This window comes from Plecotus auritus (assembly GCF_963455305.1).
Source record: "Plecotus auritus genome assembly, chromosome: 11".
NCBI lineage: Eukaryota > Metazoa > Chordata > Mammalia > Chiroptera > Vespertilionidae > Plecotus > Plecotus auritus.
This window is the reverse complement of record NC_137777.1, coordinates 21,789,986-21,810,570: the sequence shown is the minus strand read 5'-3', so window position 1 is coordinate 21,810,570 and position 20,585 is coordinate 21,789,986. Positions and strand designations below refer to the sequence as shown.

The 20,585-nt window shown below is 38.6% G+C and overlaps 1 protein-coding gene across 2 annotated transcripts in view; it reads left to right on the top strand.

Annotated features, from left to right (window-relative positions):
• CSMD3 (CUB and Sushi multiple domains 3) overlaps positions 1-20,585 on the top strand; it is a 931,825-nt gene that overhangs the window by 576,572 nt on the left and 334,668 nt on the right. For both annotated transcript variants that reach the window (XM_080646869.1, XM_080646870.1), the window contains 3 exons: positions 2,057-2,173; positions 4,259-4,474; positions 6,047-6,235. In XM_080646869.1, the coding sequence (XP_080502995.1) occupies positions 2,057-2,173; positions 4,259-4,474; positions 6,047-6,235 (522 nt within the window). The remainder of the gene's footprint in view (positions 1-2,056; positions 2,174-4,258; positions 4,475-6,046; positions 6,236-20,585) is intronic.

The following is a 20,585-nucleotide window of genomic DNA, read 5'->3' as shown; positions in this document are numbered from 1 at the left end:
TAGCATATGTGTAGCAGAAGCCATTTGCCTGAAAGACATGGGGAAAATCCAGGCTAGAATTAAGTTACACTTAGAGGCAAGAAAACTAAGGCAAACAAAGATTTATTACCTTGCCCTAGTGTCACCCCACCAGCTAATCACAGTCAGGATTCAAACTCAGACAGCCTACATCCAGATCCTATGCACTAACCTTCTACTACACTGCCTCTAGCCCCCATTCTCCACATTCAGAGTGTCCTAAATTTATTTAAAATGAAAGTGTAGTTATAGATTTGTTTACTCGGTGATACCACATATTTATTTTAAGACTCTTATATAAAAATATGTTTTAATAGTTTATGGATACTCTGTACTACTTGAAATGTGTGACTGAAAAACAGGACATTGCCCTTTTTTGCTATCAATTATGTCATGTGGAAAGAATACTTTGAGTTCAATAATATTTTCTGTGTCCATATATTTCTGAGTAAAAATTGATTCTTTCTGTTAATGGTGAACAATACCAGATGTTACCTGTGAAGTTAGATCTTGGTCCTTGAGATTTGCTAAGAGAGAATTCAGAGTCAAGAACTCAAATACAAGGGGATGTTTAGTTAGAAAGTCACAGAGGTAGAAGAAGTGAGCCAGGTGGGCTGGGTGGACTCAGAAAACAAGTTACAGAGTCAAAAGAAGGGCCCATGTTGCTTAGGAGAAAGAAAGCACAGATAAGCACCTGAGAGAGAAGGCACAGGCATGCTCTAGAGATAGAGAGTGGGTACATGGGGTCCTTCTCCTTAAGGGTTTTTAAAGGCGGGGGCACTTTAGGACAAGTCTCAGGAGACTCTCAATAGAATATTCATTAACTTTTCCAGGTGTGTCCTTTCAGGGTCTTGGTTTCCACTGATTGGTGGGCACCAGGATAGCAGGTCATTAGTCATTGCATCTTGTCCTGATGTCAGTCATGGTGTCGCTTCCTCTGGTTTTGCTGCTTTTCTGAGACTGGAGCTGAAACAAAACTGAGGCCTAGACGTTATCTTTAGTTTGACCAAAACTCTGTCTCTGTGGTTAACAGACCCAAGTTTTGTTGCTCAGATTATTTGATGTGGGTCCAAACCTCATTATGGAGAAGACTTTATGCTTCAGAAAGTGGTCTTGCAAGGAATTGTATGGGAGTCATGTGAAGCTATTCTCCAGACCCTTTTGTTCCAACCACCTGACTATTGACATGTCAGGGGAGGAAAGGTCAGGGCAAGGTTTGAACTGCATGCCCAGTGATATGAAAGGTCCGGGGTGTTAAACTGCATGACTAGTGATATGCTAGGGAATGAAAGGTCATCCTGGGGGTATGTCCCATCCTATAACACTGATAAAATTTTTTGGCATACCCTATCCACTGATGGTTATTGAATGTAGTAGAAGGCATTATAGACTGTGATTTGCTCTGGAATAAATGAACATTGAATAAAAATTTAATTTATTTGACCTCAGTTTATAAACATTTATTTATTTTTGTTATCTGTAGCACCTACTTAAAAATCTATACTCTCTCAAAAAAATCATTACCTTTTTGTTCATGATATTTCCCAGAGAAGTGCAGAATTCCAGAAGCAGCCTCCATATTTTAAAAGGAATTCTAGGAGGAATGACAGATATCCCTTTAAGAATTTAAAAGAAAAAATTTTATATAATTAACAATTTGTTTTCTTTAAGCTTAGTAAAAGAGGGGCTGCTAAACAATTAATTGCTCATGTTTAATTCACGACCAGCATATGCAAATGTTGCTTATAATTAGAACTGTATAAGTATGTACTTCAGATTCAAATGTGGCAAGTTGAGCTACATTCTGTTGGGGCCAGTGTTAATTCTCTGAGGCTATTACATACCCTTTTCTTCTCTAGTGCTGCTACAATGGATGAAATGATTTCCCAGTATTGGAGGAGGTCTTTACACACTCCTGTTATTTACCAGGAAATAGCTTAAGCTAAGAAAACCAGACTCAAGGGAGGAGACTGGTTTGTTCAGCCTCTGTCTTTCTAAGTATGACTGTTAATAAGACTGGATTTCTTTGTATTTTCAGCATTATGTGGAGGAGATGTTAGAGGGCCTAGCGGAACAATCTTATCACCTGGTTACCCAGAATTTTATCCCAATTCTCTGAATTGTACTTGGACTGTTGATGTAACCCATGGAAAAGGTAATTTTCCTCATAGAATAGTAATTGGGTTATCTTCTGAATTCTTATTGCATCTATTTTTATTGCATTATCCTTTACCATGTCATTTTTGCATGAGCAAAAATAGATCAGTAGTAAAATTCACTTTGCGTAACTGCAACAGAGGATTATATTTACTTTTCTATGGTATTATAATGTGCTCATGTTTTTACCAGAATAGTGATAAGAAAGATTTACTTTTTTGAAACATGGGGTTCGGGGTACAGACTTTTCTTCCTGTGAGTTCTTGTCTTCATAAAGTTTGAAGAATAAACTCACAGACCGAAAGTCTTCTTTAATTAAAAAATGTAAAAGTTTATTAAAAGTAAATACAAACTCCATCTGGGCAAGGGTGTCCCCAAAGGGGACCCCATGGGGAGGGCCCCCCCAATGGGAAAAGCTTGCTCTTTCTCTAATGGGAAAAATAAAAAAAATCCTGCCTCATGTCCCTTTGTCTCCAGTTTGTATATGCTGCAGTTCTTTGTTCGAATCTGACCTTATTAATTGGTCCCTTTCCTTAATTTGGGACTCTCCCCTCCCCCCCAAACCCCCCCACCCCCGCCTTCCTGCTTTCCTCATTGGTCATTCTGCTCCACAGAATTAGTTTCAAAGCTCAAAGCCCACGTGGTGCCCTCCTCTTTCTCTCCCCCTTATCTTGCTGGGTGGAGTTGCCTTTGATCTCCAGCTGCCCAGGCTGGCGATACCCCTGTCCTTGGTTTATGGCTGTTTTAATTGCTCAGACCAGAAATGTTCCCATCTGCCTGAAGATTTCTCTATTCTCTGTACAAGTAAGATAAGCACCCTGGTGTCTTCAAGTCTCCATCTTTGTATTCCTCTCCCATGGACCCTCCTTATTCCCTACACCTTCCTAATTAAGCAAGCTAGCTAACTCTTTCATTTTGATGTGTTAAGCTAATGTTATTTGGAATTTGCATATCAACAAAATCTTAAACAGATGGCTTTTGTCTCTGGCATAGTGTTAAGAGGTTGATTTTAAAAGTTCAAAAGTTTGTATCAAAAATACAAAGATGGTTTGTAGTGCTGAGGTAATTAATTGTAAAGTCCATGTTTATATCTACTTGAATATTAAAATTTTTATGATTATGTATCAAAATTATATTCCCATATAAATTTACCATTATTCTAGAAATATTTGTGTCTCAAATTTTTTATCAGAGCTGCAGATATAACTCACATGGAGTATAAAATTGCACTGTGCATATGATAGATTTTAACACATCTTTAAACAAATAAATGAAAGCCCTGTAGTACTAAATATGGTTCATTCATGTAACACCACTAAAATAATAAATTAGCAATATAAGTGATGAAGGCAATAACTTAACAATGGGGAAATGGTCATCCTAATATATCAATAATGGCTTAAAATTATTTACCAGAAAATCTGCATGTACTAATATTTTAAAAGAGTTAATTTATTCATTTAAAAAACTCCTGAAATGATAGAAAAGTTTAATGAAGGGAGCTCTGCTTGTTGGAAAAGTTATTTATTGATTATGGTGCATTTGCAAAGGTGTGTTCAGTTTGTGAAAATTCAATGAGCATTTTTCCGTATATTATATGCGCAGGGTGAAGTGTGTGGAAAGTAAATAGAGAGCCAGTACATTCATTTAACAAATAGTTCCTCCGTATGTCTGCGTTCGAAGTTGAGCACTATGTTGTTTACGGGGTTTGTAGTAGGAGCCCAAGGAGGCATGTACCGTGTTTACCACAAAGCTGTGCTTCTATTATCGATAGAGAATATACGTTTTCCTTGAAATATTCAGAAAACTTGAGTTATTTCTTTTCAGTTTTTAAATTTTATTTCCAGCAGTTTCTAAGACATGATTCACTATATCTCTTATAAGGATGCTGATAGAAAAAAAAAAGATAATTTTATTCTATACATTTGGAATACTTTATAGCAGTGCCTCTCATTTTCAGAGAAATCAGTTATGAAGAGGGTCCTTTTTTGTTGGTAGTTTGGTAACTCTTATTGATTGTTTTGGTAACCCTGGGATTTACTGATATACATTGTAAATCTAATTTTCCTCTTTTTCTTAATAGGTGTGCAGTTCAACTTTCACACCTTTCATTTGGAAGACCATCACGACTACTTACTGATCACAGAGAATGGGAGTTTCACGCAACCATTGGCACGCCTGACTGGTTCAGAGCTTCCTTCAACCATCAATGCTGGCCTCTATGGAAATTTCAGAGCTCAGTTGCGCTTCATTTCTGATTTTTCAATATCATATGAGGGATTCAATATTACATTCTCTGGTAAGAAAATAGTCAAATAAAAAATGTTATTTTGGCAACAAAACAATCACATTTTTTAAAAAGGATGAACATTATTTATGTATAACAAAATAAAAAAAAATAAAAAGTAGTAAATAAATGTCAACAAATTTTAAGGAATATTTGAAATACTTTGAATAAATAAATTAATTTGCTAAAAAATCCACTAGTTATTTTTTTTAACTTATACACCTGTAGAATTCTAAAAAAGAGAAAAGCTAGCTAAAATGCCCAGTGAACTTAAAATAGAAATTCAAATGCGTATTTTAAAGCTTCAATTAGGTTTTAAAAGTAAAATTTGACTTAAGCCAGTGATAGTCTAGTTTTATGTGTCTTGAAAAAGTTTATAGGCTAAGATTCAGATAAGCAATTTATGCTTTTGGAACTAGATCTTCAAGAAATAATTAATGTGCTTATCCCTTTATTTTAGAATAACCACATCTATAGGCAACTTTATGACTTGGATTACAGAAAATAAAATTTATAAGACTAAAGTAAATAAAAACTTCTTGTCAGTTAAATTTCTACGGCTGAGTTGAATGGAATTGTGGAAAAGTAGTTATTTCTTAATGCAGAAACGATAAATAAATCTTATACCAACTTGCTAATATTAAAATTGTAATATTAGCAGTATATATAAAATCATACAAAAGCTACGCTTGTTCAACTATTTTCTAATATTTTCATAGACATACTTGTCTTATTATATAATTTAGGTATTCCAGAATGAGTAGTGAATGAGCATAGACAATTTAGGCTAGAATATTGAAAGTATGTACAAATATTTTTTTAAGCGATGCAATAATGGTCATCAACTTGAAACAATTCCTCTTACTCGCCATTGCAATTACATATTCAGTTTGTGCTCTGGGAATATTTTTAGGTAAGCTACATCTTTTTAGGATGATATATAAATTTTCATATTGTTGTTCAATCAGCTCTACTTTCTCATACTCTGAAGAGTGTTTAGCTGTTCATTTTCATGATGTTTATTCATTGCTTCTGTAATATAAAAGAGAGAAAAGTGTGAGGGCACTTCAGTCTTACATAAATGCTGCATCTGAAGTCAGATGTTTTCCAAATTATGAATTAATTGAATTTGTTGTATACTAGAGACATAAGACTAAAGCCATTAGGTAAAATGCATTCCAAAATGATTTAATTCCAGACTTTTTGTGTGTGTGTTTGAAAATATGCATCAATTATCTTAGTTTTATAAGTAAAAAAAAAAAAAAAAAAAAAAAAACCCTACAAAATGGATATGTTTCTAAAGCAGAAGAAAAAATAAGATAAATAGCTACATTTTCAATTTATCACTCAGAAGGTGACATTTTATCATCTATATTGAATTTCCCAAATAAAAGTATTCATTAAGTTGTTAGATCCTTTACAAAAGAAGAAAATTATGTGGGCCATTTGCATTTCCCTTAATTAGACAATAGTTACTTTTAAAATGTATTACTAGGCCCTAAAAGCATCCAGATTATAAAGTATAAGTCTATTCCTAAAGAGTGACTGCCACTTTCTTTGTCCTCCTCTCCACCTAATTTACAGAATATAACCTTGAACCTTGTGAAGATCCTGGAATTCCTCAATATGGTAACCGACTTGGGTTCAACTTTGGGGTTGGTGACACTCTGACCTTCTCCTGCTCATCAGGTTATCGGCTGGAAGGGACATCAGAGATCATCTGTCTTGGTGGTGGCCGCCGAGTGTGGAGTGCACCTCTGCCAAGGTGTGTGGGTACGTGGTCAGCTGCTTTCATTTGCTTGTATGTGTAGTCACTGTTCATGGAGTTGCATAGTTATACACCCTTCGTTTTTATTTTAATAATCTGTTGAATTTCTTCATTTATTTCATATAGGTTATTTCAATTTTTTTTCCACTTGGCAATCTGGTGTACCTCAATTAACTTCTCAATTGCTCCATACAAGCAACCATGCTTTTAAATTTGTTTTTAAAGGTGGATATAAGGAATGAATAGATAGATAGAAGGTAGATCGATAGCTAGATGATAGATAGATAGATAGATAGATAGAAAACATCATATTTAGAAACCTTACAGAAAATTGTATTCTTGTATTCTGTTGATAGGTGATTTTCTATGACTTCTGAGTGAAGTTTTGACAATATTTTACAATAGAATTAACATCCATGAAACAAGAGTACATGGAAAATGACATCCAATAAATAAGATAATTTAAGGGTGATGAGGGTGTGTATTGATTGACTCAATGTAAACATCAATAAAATTAATCTATTATTTAGATTAGTTAATATGGCAACTCATTTCATGATGTAAGATAAAGAATAGCAATAATTAAAGTATTGAAAGTAGGGACCTACCACCTTAACCTTTGGAAATAAATGTTTTGATTGATAAAAAGAATAAGAAATTTCTATAAAGATAATGAAGGACATTTTTTATTAAAATTTAATTCATTTTTTATTTAAATTACAAAATAAGGAGTCCAGAACTTCTTCAGGTCATTAGCCTTTCAGCCATTATCAGTACTTATTTTATGATAGAACAAGTACGAATGGTCATTTTACAATTATTTCATGAAACTATTAAAACTTTCAAAAGCATATAATTTACAATTAGTAAATTTAATTGTGGGTTATGGATCTGTATAAGTTTATAATATGCTGCAAGATCAAGCAAATTGATCTATGGTTCAGGACCTTGTCGTTTTCTATGGAAGTCTCAGATGAAAAATGAGAATGAAGAAGAAAATACCTCATGTGCCTTATTGAATATATTCCTGTGTATCTCCAAATCAAGTCAAAAAATGATATTCCAGGTTAATGTGATTCTGAAAGATTATGGTATTGTTTTTGCAACCCCTATGGGTTATGTAAAAGACAAGTTGACATACAACACAAGGCATTTCTTTTTAAAATCACAGGCTTCTATAGAAATGGCATATGTGACCTCAGAGGCTTAAAGCTGAGAGGTGATGACCAGCCACTCTCTCAAAACATTTTTCCAAGAAGCTATGTAGGGTGCAGTTCTTCTGAGTTTGTTGTTTTGTTTTGTTTTGTTGAGTTTTCTGTTTGTTTGTTGTATTGTGTGTGTGTGTGTGTGTGTGTGTGTGTGTGTGTGTGTGTGTGTGTTCCCCTGCTGTTGCCAGATTTGGAATTCCTTTCTTTACCTGTATTGCCCCATTTCCATTTTTGTTTGGTGTGAATATTTTCAAAGGCCAGTCAATGAGAACCTTGGGAATAGACCAAGTGAGGGCTGCAGTGTCTGGGTGTACATCCTGGTCATTAATACTGAGTTATTTCACTTTTCTAAACTTTATCTTTCTCATCGGCAAAATGGTCCCAACAGTAGCACCTAGTGCATTGTCATGAGTTAGTTCTGAGGATTAAAAGAGGTTAGCTCTGCCAGTCAGATACCCAGCACAATCCTTGGAACATAGGAAGGGTTCAGAACTTAGATGTTATTATGACTCAATATTTTCATTATAATTGGCTATCTATTCAACCCATAAATTTAGTTTATAAAAGCAACGGTAGTAGGGGTATGGTTGCATTTCACAAAACACTAACATTTATGAGGTTCTACTGGGCTCTTTTATTTATAGTCATCTCATTGAATCCTTGCTTCAATCCTGTTATTGTTATTCTCCTTATTTTTCATCAGAAGAACCTGAGCCTTAGAATTAAATAACTTGTCCAACCAAGAGCATCAAGGTTGTACATGGCAGAAATATGATTTGTATATAATGTTTCTCATTTCAAAACCCAACTTTTTCCCCACCGGAGGATTTTATCTCAAGAGGTCTATGGAAAGGTGAATCTTGAAGGACTCTCAGTCATACAGAACTATAAAAAGCTAATATTTTTTTCTCCAAGTATCAAGCTGTTTAGCAGGCTGAAAAGGAAATGTTGCATGTATATTTTTAAGGTTTTGTCCACGTTTACAATAAATTTTAATAAGTGGATTTATGAAAATCTGTGTTTGCAAAAACAGTAACTTTAAGTGAGTTTTTATTTTATTAAAAAATTTTTTTTGAGAGAAGGTTTTTTGGTTCCTAAATCTTTAATGGGAAAGAGGAAATAAAACCACCCTGGGGGCAAATTTAGAAAGCAAAATTATATCTATGGAAATTTTCCCTATTTCAAGTGAGCTATGTTTGCTTTGAAGTTTATGAAATTTACAATTAAGTCTATGGACCTTAGTAAATTCCACTGTAGGTATACATTTAAGTTATAAGTGATTTCTAAATGCTAGTTTATTTGAACATTTTTACTTCTTTTTAGATTTTTTGTTTCATTTCATATACCTAATACCAATTCTGTATTCCATACTTGCATAAAAGCCATTGATTAGTTCTCAGCATTGCCAACCTCTTAGAAAGCTTGTTATAGTGGCCATATTATATGTAAGTTGTATTCCAAAAGTTTACTTCTGTTTTAGTTGTTTGGAATCTAGATGGTCTTTTCCTGGCATAAATGTGCAAATAATTGATACATTCCCAAAACTAACCATAGATAAGGTTTTTAAATTTTATGTCAAGTGTACAAATAATACACTAAAATGACTTATTTTTATATCCTATCTAATAAAAGAGTAATATGCAAATTGACCATACTTCCGCTACACTCACAAGCCACACCCACCAGCCGATCAGGAGCAAATATGAAAATAAACCCAACCAAGATGGCTGCGGCCACAGAGAGCAGGAGGGAGTCTTGGGTTTCCCTGGCAATGGAGGAAGCCAAGCTTTTCGCCTGCCCTTGCTGGCCCAGGCCTCCACTCCAGGCTACAAAGTTTCAATGATAGAAGATACATAAATCCAAACAGAAATGGCGGCAGCCATGGAGCTGGAGAGAGCATGAGGCTAGGGTTGCCACCGGCAGTGGAGGAAGCCAAGCTTCTGCAGCCCTGGCCTGCTTTGGCCTCTGCTTAAGGCTACAAAGTTTCAATTATAGAAGATACATAAATCCCAACAGAAATGGCTGCCACCATGGAGCGAGCAGAAGGCTTGGCTCCACTCCAGGCTACAAAGTTTCAATTGTAGAAGATAAATAAATCCCAGATCCCAGGGACTCTGCTTGGGTGGCCAGGGGGTGTGGCCAGACTGCAAACCACCACAGGCCCCTCGCCCAGGCCGCCCCACGCCCCAAGGGAACCCCCACCCTGATCCGGGACATCCTTCAGGGCAAACCAGCTGGCCCCCACCCATGTACCAGGCCTCTATCCTATCTAATAAAAGAGTAATATGCAGATTGACTATCACTCCAACACACAAGATGGCTGCCCCCATGTGGTCAAAGATCCTGTCCCCATGTGGACACAAGATGTCCACCACAAGATGGCCAGCAGGGGAGGGCAGTTGGGAGGAACCAGGCTTTCAAGGGAGGGCAGTTGTGGGCAATCAGGCCAGCAGGGGAGGGCAGTTGGGGGGTACCAGGCCTGCCAGGGAGGGCAGTTAGGGGTGACCAGGCCTGAAGGGGAGGGCAGTTAGTAGTGACCAGGCCTGAAGGGGAGGGCAGTTAGGGGCAACCAGGCTGGCAGGGGATCAGTTAGACATCAATCAGGCTGTCAGGGGAGTGGTTAGGGGGTGATCAGGCTGGCAGGCAGAAGTGGTTAGGGGCAATCAGGAAGGCAGGCAGGCGAGCAGTTGGGAGCCAGCAGTCCTGGATTGTAAGAGTGATGTCCGACTGGGATCGGGCCTAAACAGGCAGTTGGACATCCCTTGAGGGGTCCCAGTTTGGAGAGGGTGCAGGCTGGGCTGAGGGACACCCCCCCTCCATGCACGAATTTCAGGTGCTGGGCCTCTAGTATGTGTGTGTGTATATATATATATATATATATTTGTATACAAATATATATATATATATATATATATATATATATATATATATCTCCACACTAATAAAAGAGAAACACGCAAATTACCGTCACTCCACTACGCCGAACAGCCAATCAGAGTGAGTATGCAAATTAGCCTGAAAAGATTGCGGCAGCCCCGCCCCCCAGCCGCTCCGGGCCTGTGGGAGTTGGAGAAGTCCAGCACCAGTGCCTGAGGCTGGCTGCAGCCAGGGAGACCAAGAAGCTGCCTGCCCTGTGATCCCAGGCTGCAGCCAGCCACAGAAGCCTCACGTCTGCCTGCGCCACGTCCTGGGGAGATGGAGAAACTGGGCCCGAGAGGCTGAGGCTGGGTGCAGCCTGGGAGATGAAGACGCCACCTGCCCCATGATCCCAGGCCGGAGGCAGCCAGAGAAGTCACCCACACTGCGTCCCAGGGAAGACAGAGAAGCCGCCCACCTGCGGTCCAGGCACCAGCACCTGCGGCTGGCTACAGCCTGGTAGATGGAGAAGCTGCCCACCCCGCAGTCCCGGGCACCCGTACCTGGGGCTGGCTGTGGCCTGGGAGATGGAGAAGCCGCCCACCCCGCGTTCCCGGGCACCCGTACCTGGGGCTGGCTGTGGCCTGGGAGATGGAGAAGCCGCCCACCCCGCGTTCCCGGGCACCCGTACCTGGGGCTGGCTGTGGCCTGGGAGATGGAGAAGCCGCCCACCCCGCGGTCCCGGGCACCCGTACCTGGGGCTGGCTGTGGCCTGGGAGATGGAGAAGCCGCCCACCCCGCGTTCCCGGGCACCCGTACCTGGGGCTGGCTGTGGCCTGGGAGATGGAGAAGCCGCCCACCCCGCGGTCCCGGGCACCCGTACCTGGGGCTGGCTGTGGCCTGGGAGATGGAGAAGCCGCCCACCCCGCGGTCCCGGCACCCATACCTGGGGCTGCAGCCCAGGCGAAGCCACTTGCCCACCATCACCTGGGGCTGCAGCCAGCCTGGGTGCCTATGGCTGACGAGAGGGAGGGAAGCCTGGACCCCCGGTGCCTGTGGTTGGCTGGAGGAGGGAATCCTGGGTCCTGGATGTGGGCCGAGACAGAGGTGGTTAGGGGCAATCAAGCCAGCAGTGGAGCAGTTAGAGACAACCAGGCTGGCAGGCAGAAGCAGTTAGGGGCAATCAGGCAGGCAGGCAGGCAGGCGAGCGGTTGGGAGCCAGCAGTTCTGGATTGTGAGAGGGATGTCCAACTGCCAGTTATCCCCTGAGGGGTCCCAGATTGGAGAGGGTGCAGGCCAGGCTGAGGGACACCCTTCTCCCCCCTCCCCCCCACCCCGTGCACAAATTTTGTGCACCAGGCCACTAGTTGTTATATAAGAAGGTGACTGAAAGTAAAGCTAACTTGGAAACTTACTTTTTGGTCATTTTTTTTTGTTATGAATGTTTAATTTTGACTCTACGTTTAGTTTATAAATTAGTGGGTGCCTTTCAGTTTCTGTTGATAGAATTAAATGAAAATTATTTTAATTCTGAATGTTAGATTAGTAATAAGTAACATTTTTATTTAAGCAATTTCCTGAATAATCTTTGCATTTGTGTTTGTTTTAAGGTGATATTTTAACAAATATTAAAATATAATAATACCATATTATGGTATTTACAATTTATAAAGAATTATATCATGTAGTATCTCATCACCAAAATCCACTGATGGTATGAATGTAGGTTTAGTATAACTATCAGTGAAAATACAATGTCTGTAAAAAACTCAAAGTTAAACACAAACTTGGGGGAAGAGCCATGACTATTACACTGTCCTTGTCCCAGCCTGTGCTTGGTTCACAGCAACACACCTCTGTCCCTAACTGGAGGCTTCAGGGAAGTTAGAGGGAAATCTGGCCTTAATTATACTTGACACATGGCTTCAGAGAACTTATACTGTCCTCTATTTTAATTGGAGGAAACTTCTTCAACCTTGACCCATTTATCTGGGGTTACTTAAGTACAGGGAAATTTGTAGAGGCATGAGAAGAATCTCGATAAAAATCAATATGGAAATTGAGAGCATACCATCCACTCAGAAGCAGGGATTCTGCCCTCTAAGCAGTGGCCTCCATTGCAAGCACATAGTTCATATTTACCCCCCAGGCTTTCCTAAGCTGTGTGGCCTTTTGGAAGTTTTTCAGATCTCTTTTCTGCCAAGTATTCTCAAATGTAAAAAGTGAATATTCACATCCATGATGCAAGATAGCTATAGCTCTAAGCAATGGAAGACAAGGACTAGTAAATCACCCAGTGTACTCATTGACCCATGACACTTGCACAGCGAACCTTTGTCCCTTTTCCTTGTACCTGTAACTCTCTCCACCACCATATTGTCAGTTCTCCTAAGAGCCGTAATGACTGGTAGCCGGGAGAAGTGATTTTCACAAGCCAGCAGGAGAGGAAAGAGAGGAGATGAAAGTTTTAGTGTGCTATCAGCAGCTAAGTACATTCACTACTTAGTGATCAAGATAAAAGTTTCACATTAAAAATATTCTTAGGTTTTACATTTTAGAAAAGATAAAAATAACAGGTAAAATCATATTTCAGTAAAGATATTTTATATGTAAGTGATCGTCCTGGAGAGCCATGTTTCTAAGGAAATGGATATCCTTTCACCTTTTTAAGTAGCAACCAAATGTCACAAAGAAAAAAGAATTATGAAAGCTGATAACTTTGAAAATAAGAAACGCTGTTCGGTTTTGGGTCAGGAAATAAGTCCCTGATTTCCTTTTGTGAAGTTCACATTACAAAAAAAAAAAAACAACAAAAAAAAACCATGTTTCTAATCAAGAAAAAACTTGAATGTCTTCACTCAGCTTCTAAATATACCAGGAACTAAGTCAGGTCATGTTGCATATAAGTAAGGATCTGACAAAAGAACAATTTGGAAAGTAGATTAGTAAGTTAATATTAGTACTGATTTTTTTTTTAAGGCAGGAGTCCACACCTTTTGAAGTCATTTTAAAGATATTCATTCATTCATCCTTCGAATTCTCCATTTAACACATCTTCTTCTGTATCTAATTTTATGTCTCATTAATTCTTTATCTGACCTTGGGCAAGTAACAACATCTTACTGTAATCATAAATCAAATGAAAAAATGATAACTCTACAGTGCACATCTACATATTATTCTCACTTTTGTGACTTTTTAGATGATATATGCTGATCATTATTTATTATTAGGTTTAAAAATGAATGTTAATAGGGGAAACAAGATACAGCATATATGGGAACTCTTTGTACTATCATTGAAACTTCTCTGTAAATCTAAAACTAATCTAAAATGAAAAGTCTATTAAAAATTTTAAAAATGAAGGAAGAAAAAAAAATGTGCTCGATAGAAACTGAGTATCTAGAATGTAAAGAACCAACATACATTTCCTATTTAATGGAACTGCAGCGAAGACTATGACTCTTTTTGTTAATTTGGGATTTATAAACACATGGATTTATGGAGAGCCTTTTATCATCTAAACTAGAGCCCGGTGCACGGATTCGTGCACTGGTGGGGTCCCTCGGCATAGCCTGTGGGGATTGGGCCGAAAACAGCAGTCCAGTGCTACCTGCTGCTCCTGCTTATCCCGGCCCTGCTGCGCCTGTCGCTGCTTGGTAGGCTTGTCGTTCCACTGGGGTCTCCGGGCTGCAGCGGCCAGCTGTGAGCCCTGCATCTGGCACCCATCGGTCAGCTGAGCACACTCCCACTGTGGGAGCACACTGACCACCAGGGGACAGCTCCTGCATTGAGCAGCTGCCCCTGGTGGTCAGTGCACATCATAATGACCAGATGACCGGTTGTTTGGTCATTTGGTCGTTCGATCGCTTAGGCTTTTATATATAGATAGATAGATAGATAGATAGATAGATAGATAGATAGATGGTCCATTAGTAGATAAGCTACTAAACTTTATTATACTGTAGCTGACAAGTGAATACATCCTCTTTTGGAGGTGGCGGCTGTATCTTAGTTATCTTTGTACCTCCTGTGTGTCTACCATAAACATTGGCATATCATAGGTGCTCATTCTGAGCATAAGACAGTATGAAATGAAGTTAATGTGATCATCCTGAACCAAGTTAATCAGAGTGGAGCTATCCAGAGTGATTCACTCACAAGGATTCTTTCATTGAGATGATTCTCTGTGTTTATTAGAATCTCAAATTTCTTTGAACATTTTTTAAAATTTTATGATAACAATATAGTGGACTCCTAAAAACACTTTATGCTCCATATATGTTCTCTGACTATAAATCTTGTTGCACGCCAAAATTTGCCTGCTAATTGGAACAGAGTTAGTTTTGGGATTACAAAAGGGGCATTAGCTGCCTTAGAGAGTTGAGTTGCAGAACAGGGGCAAAAAGTGGAACATTTATTGAATCTATGCTTCAGGATCATGTCCTTGAAACAGTTGCAACAGTGAAGGTCTCACACCAGAAAGAATCACAAAAGAACCAAAGAAACTTGCTTTCTTTACAATCTGAATGAGCCTCTTCCTTATCTTGTGGAGAATATGCCCAAGGTCAGGAATACCTACAGCATACTCTTCTTTCACCTGCATCTAATACACTTAACCTAGGCTTATTGGAAAACCTGCCAGAAAGGAAGGGAAATGATTAGACCTATAAGTAGTGTTTTAAAGAAAACTAAACTATAAATCATGCAATTCGTCAACTTTGTCATTAGAAAAACTAATTTTGGTTTTTAGCCTAATCTATCCTTACTTAATTTGAAGGTGACTGGTCCCTAGTACATATCAGTGCCAGAAGAGGAATATTTTACCCGAGGTAATAATAAAAGCTAATAGTCGCTCTGTGTTTACTATTTACCTAGCATGCTCTTATGAGGTTGGACTAAGGACACCAAGGCACAGGAAGGTTAAGTAATTTTCCCTAGGAGAATATATTAAAGAAATTTGTATTTGAAGTAGGTTAGATGTGAAGCAAATGTTTGCTGTATGCAAATATGAGCCATAAAGAAAAAAAGCATTAAATGTGCCAGGGTGGTTCTGATATTCTGTACATATCCCCAAGCTGGTTCTTTCTTTTTTTCTTTTAACTTTATTTTTCCAACACCATCTATCCCCTCCATCCCCTCTTCCACCTGAATGCGCACGGTCTCATCTGATCCTGAACGGGTTCTTGTTTACCACAGTGACATCTGTGGCTCAGGAGATACTATCATTTGGCAGTGTAGTTAACTGGAGGAGATAATTAAATGTTATTACTACTTGTAACTGAATTAGTCTCAGGAGAGGGTAAGATTTAATTGAAGTTGCAATAGACCCACAGCACCTAAAAGCCTTTTTAAACTGGCAAGAAAGGTCATTGTCACAATAGGCAAAAAAAGATTTTAAAATTACTACTTCTAATTTCATGTTTTTATACAGTTCATGTGTTTATTTGTTTTTGTACTATATATATATATGTATGTATTTATATATATATCCACTTCAATCTCATAATATTGAAAATAATAGCAAAAATTGTGCATGTCATTAGTACAGAAGCTGATTTCTAATAAATGCTTTTGTTGTTTGTCATCTGGTAATGCACTTAGCTTAGATATATTTAAATGTACCTAGGGCTTTGAAAATAGATGAAAGAACATTGGAATAGACTAGAAGTATCAATTAGTAACAGTGCATTGTACTAAGGAACCAATCAGCCTTAAGTTCAGTGGCACTAATGGGGGTTGGGTTATGGTGCGTCCAGCAGAGTAGGAAGGACTGTGTTTATTCTGCCTAGTAAGTGCATTCAGCATCTAATCAGGGGTATGTCATAAATGAATTTCATTTTTTCATCGTTATTTCTGTTTTAGCTGTTTTCTCCTCAGTTCAAGGTTACTAATTTGAAAGCCTGCTCCTTCCTTCACTGCAGGACAAAGCAGCTGAAGTCATCCTCCTTTGTTTATTATACCAAGACAGTTACCATGGGAATAATATAATGTCATAAAATAAGTACCATAAATTAAATCCAGAATCAAGAAGGGACATATGGGTCAGGTATGAAAGAGTGTGTTTATTTAAATAAACAATGGCCTTGGTATTCATAAAAAATGTCAAAGTAAATTACTGAGAAGACACAGAGAAAAATGAACAAAGCTTTAGGAAGATATTTGCAAAATTCAAATACTGCCCTTCGTGTGTGTGTGTGTGTGTGTGTGTGCGTGTGTGTGTGTTTGTTTTATGGAGCTAGAAGATTATTAACCCTCCCACAAACTGAATTTCTGTCTATAAGTCAGTTTTCAGTATCTCTGCATTGTACATAAGCATTCTCTTTGTAGCTCTCTTTGAATCCCAGTTCAATTATTGGTATGCTCAATGTGGAGGTCACATTTTTCTCTTCACAAGTTTTAATCAGTCTACAAAGACTGTGTTTCAAATGGTGATGGTAGTTTTATATCATGCATTTTACTATACCTTTTGAATTCATACCAGTTGATATCCAGTTGATATTTTATGTGTGTGTGTGTGTGTGTGTGTGTGTGTGTGTGTGTGTATTATTGATTTCAGAGAGGAGGGTAGAGGGAAAGAGACATAGAAACATCAATGATGAGAGGGAATCATTGATTGGCTTCCTCCTGCACTCCCCTTACCAGGGATCGAGCCCACAACCCCAGGCATGTGCTCTTGAGTGGAATCGAATCTGGGACCCTTCAGTCTGCAGGCCAATGCTCTATCCACTGAGCAAAACCAGCTAGGGCCCAGTTGATATTTTATTATGCTTGGCTACAGAATTCTGCAGACATAAAATATTAACCTTTTTCTATCATGTAAATTGGAATATCAACTGAATCTGATCGCTATTTTCTAAAAGCAATTCTGGCTTTTGTCCTGGGAAACTTTGTGTTCTCCCCCCTCCCCCTCCCCCAGGTTATTCTGTTCTGATAATGTAAGATAATATCCCACTCATTCACTCATGGTGTTTAAAACCATTTGGTGTCTTTTACCTGTAAAATAATGTATGAGCACTTCACCACCTTATCATTGTCTCATATCTGAAAAAGGAAAACCAGGTTATACCTTTTCTTCTTGGAAAATTTGTAGAAAAAAAAAACTCCTCTGATTATGTATGGTCTAGGCTTCATATGCCATCTTGTGCCAAATTCCTTTATTTATCTAATACATGTTCATGCTATATTTACTCTGAGGTAGTTTGTTGAAAAGGCATCTTGCCTTCTTCCTTTTAAAAGAGGACAAATAAAAACTAGTGAATTTTTTAAAACTGCAAACCCTCCCCTGTTCTGCTAAGATGGTCTTCTCTTCTACCCACTCTCAACCTCCAGCACTCTTCCCCAGGAAACAAGACCACTGCAATAGTCAGCTCTGATGCTAATGACAAATACCCTCAGGTGTGTGGGGTGAAGACAAAATGTTGAGATCCACTGGTAAAGAGAGTAATGTGACAGTGAGGTTCCTTGCAGGCCATGTTTTCTTGTGGCCTTGGAAAACATTAACATACCATTCTAGGTTTTTGTCTCAGGTACAGTTTCACAGATATTATCATTGATTCTATCATGTCTTGTTTTCTTTCTTTAATATATATACATATATATGTATGTATGTATGTATATATATATATATATATATATATATATGTATTTTTTTCCTAATACCCTCCCCTGAAACATCCTCTTTTGGTTGTAAGTGCTGAGTTGGATGGCAATGATCTATATATATATAAAACCCTAAGCGACCGCTGGCAAGCACAGCTGCCTCCCGCCTCAGTGGCAGTGACAGGCACCGCGGGCCAGGATGAGCAGGAGCGGCATGGCTCCCGCCCAGGCTTGGGCTCCTCCTGGGCTGCCTGTTGCTTTGCGCACTACTACATCCCGATTCCCACAGGCCTGGGCCGAAACCAGCAGTCTGACATCCCCCCAAGGGGTCCTGGATTGCGAGAAGGCACAGGCCAGGCTGAGGGACCCCACCAGTGCATGAATCCGTGCACCGAGCCTCTAGTAAATATATAAACATACCCTCTCATCAAGGATCTCCCACTCTGCTATAAGGGTAAATACCTAAGACTAATTATGATATCATGAGATGGAAATGATAAATCAAACCCATAATGCAGCAAAGAGGGGTAACAAGGGTTTTCTGAAAGGGTGGGGATCTTCTTCTCAAAAATGACATATTTGTAAAAATGAGCTGCATTTGTAAATAGAAAATGTGGGGAAGGCATCTTAGTCAAAGAATGTAACATCAGTCAAGTAAGTAAAACTAATGTGTTTACAAATCTGTTTTGGGTCTGCTCCTTTTTGAATCCCAGTTCAATTATAGGTGTAGTAAATGTGTAGCTAACACTTTCTTCTTTCTTCTTTTTAATCAATTCATGAAGGCCACATTTCCTAAAATGATAAATAGTTCTTATTTCACATCTTTTTCTGTGTTTTTCAGAAGGCTTTGTAAGTGGTTTATTAGAATTGATATATTAATATGTAACAACTCTGCAATATTTCATATTTCTGGGCTTGGGAAAAAGACACCCTAGGTTCAAATCATGGCTTTACAACCTAGTTCTTGTGGCAAGTTGGACAAGATATTTAACCCTTCCAACTCCCATCTGTAAAATGGAGATACAATTTTTAAAATATTTAAGTTTATTATTGAGTTCCTACTATGGTGAGGCAATGTGCTGAGTTATCTACATGTATTAACCCATTCAATCTTCTCAGCAATACAGAGGTCTAACTAATTCAGCATAAATGAGCTTAAATTCATTCTTTTATATGAAAACCAAATTAGAGGGCTTAATCTGTCTTCGAGAAGCCTGAAGCTGCAAACACGACATTCATCATGGCTTGGTGCAGTGGGACAAGAGGGGAATGAAATAAGAGGCAGATGGATTTTTAATGCTGGAGAATTTTCTATGCTATGTTAAGGAGCAACCAATACCCATTAAGATGTTTAAGCAAAGGAGTAATATGGTCAAAGTTGCATTTTCAGATCTTATGTGGATAGTGATTTGGGTTTCTCTAACTTTAGTGTGCTTTACTGAAGCTAGGGAAATCTATTAGGAAGGAGCTCTAATATCCTACCTATAAGCTCATGCAGCAGAGCACTAAAATTGGAGAGGAGGAGGCAATTTTAAGAGCTGAAGAATATTTCTGCTGGAGATCTTCAGAACGTTTGATTATAAACTATTTAATTTGTTCGAGTTACATGCAACAGCCTAGTAAATTCCCAATTCCTGGAATCAATTTAGTGAAACATTTCCAATTCAGAGGCATATTCTTGACTTCCCAGTCAGAATTCACAGAACTCCTCTTATTTATGCTCTTCCATTGCTTTTATATCATAGCCAGATCTCAGACCATTCCAAGAACCAACCTCCTGTTGAGTATACCACATAGAGAACAAAAGCAGAAGTCCTCACTGCTCCGGTGTTAATGGTCTCCAGGCTACGAACATGGGGGTGGTGGTGGTGGGGTGGTGATGAGGTAATTCCAACCAAATGCACAGTCTGCAAATCATGGGAGAGGTCCAGGCTGAGAAACATTTATAGATTTTCAGCATATTGATGCTACTGAGAACCATGAATTTGGGTGAGATAAGCATAGAAGTAAGCATATACTGAGAAGAAGCCAAGCCCTGGGCCTCGCCAGTGTTTAGACATCTGGGAGATAAAAGAGAGCCAGAAAAGGAGACTGGGAAGGAAGATCCTGGGATGTAGGAGAAAAACAGAGATTGATGCTCTGAAGAGGCTAAGTGAAGAGTTTGGAGGAGAAATAAGTGATCCCTGCCCAAAAGGCTGCTGAAAGGGTAAGTAAAATGAGGAGTGTGGATATACATAGAAACGTTGGTGAAGTTGGCAAATGCATTTTCAGTGAATGATAGGGTGAAGGTTTGAGGAAAAGGGAGGAGAATTACAGAGTAAATTCAGACGGCTCTTTTGAGGAATTTTGCTGAAAATATCTGTGTAGTGAAATGGTAGCTGGAGGAAAATGTTGGATCAAGAGAGTTTTCCTGCCAACTTGTTATGATAAATTTTTAAAAATATGCTTCCGGCATAAAAGAATAGGATGTTGATATAGGTACCATCCTGGTTTAACTATTGTTGAAGTTTTTCATATTTGTTTTTATATTATTTTTTCTGTAACATTTGAAAGTACATTGCATACATCAGATATTTCAACCCTGAATATTGTAATATTTATTGCTAAACATAATGCATAATTGTAATATTATTACTATACCTGGAAAAAATAACATCTGGTCCATATTTAAATTTCCCTAACCCCCAAA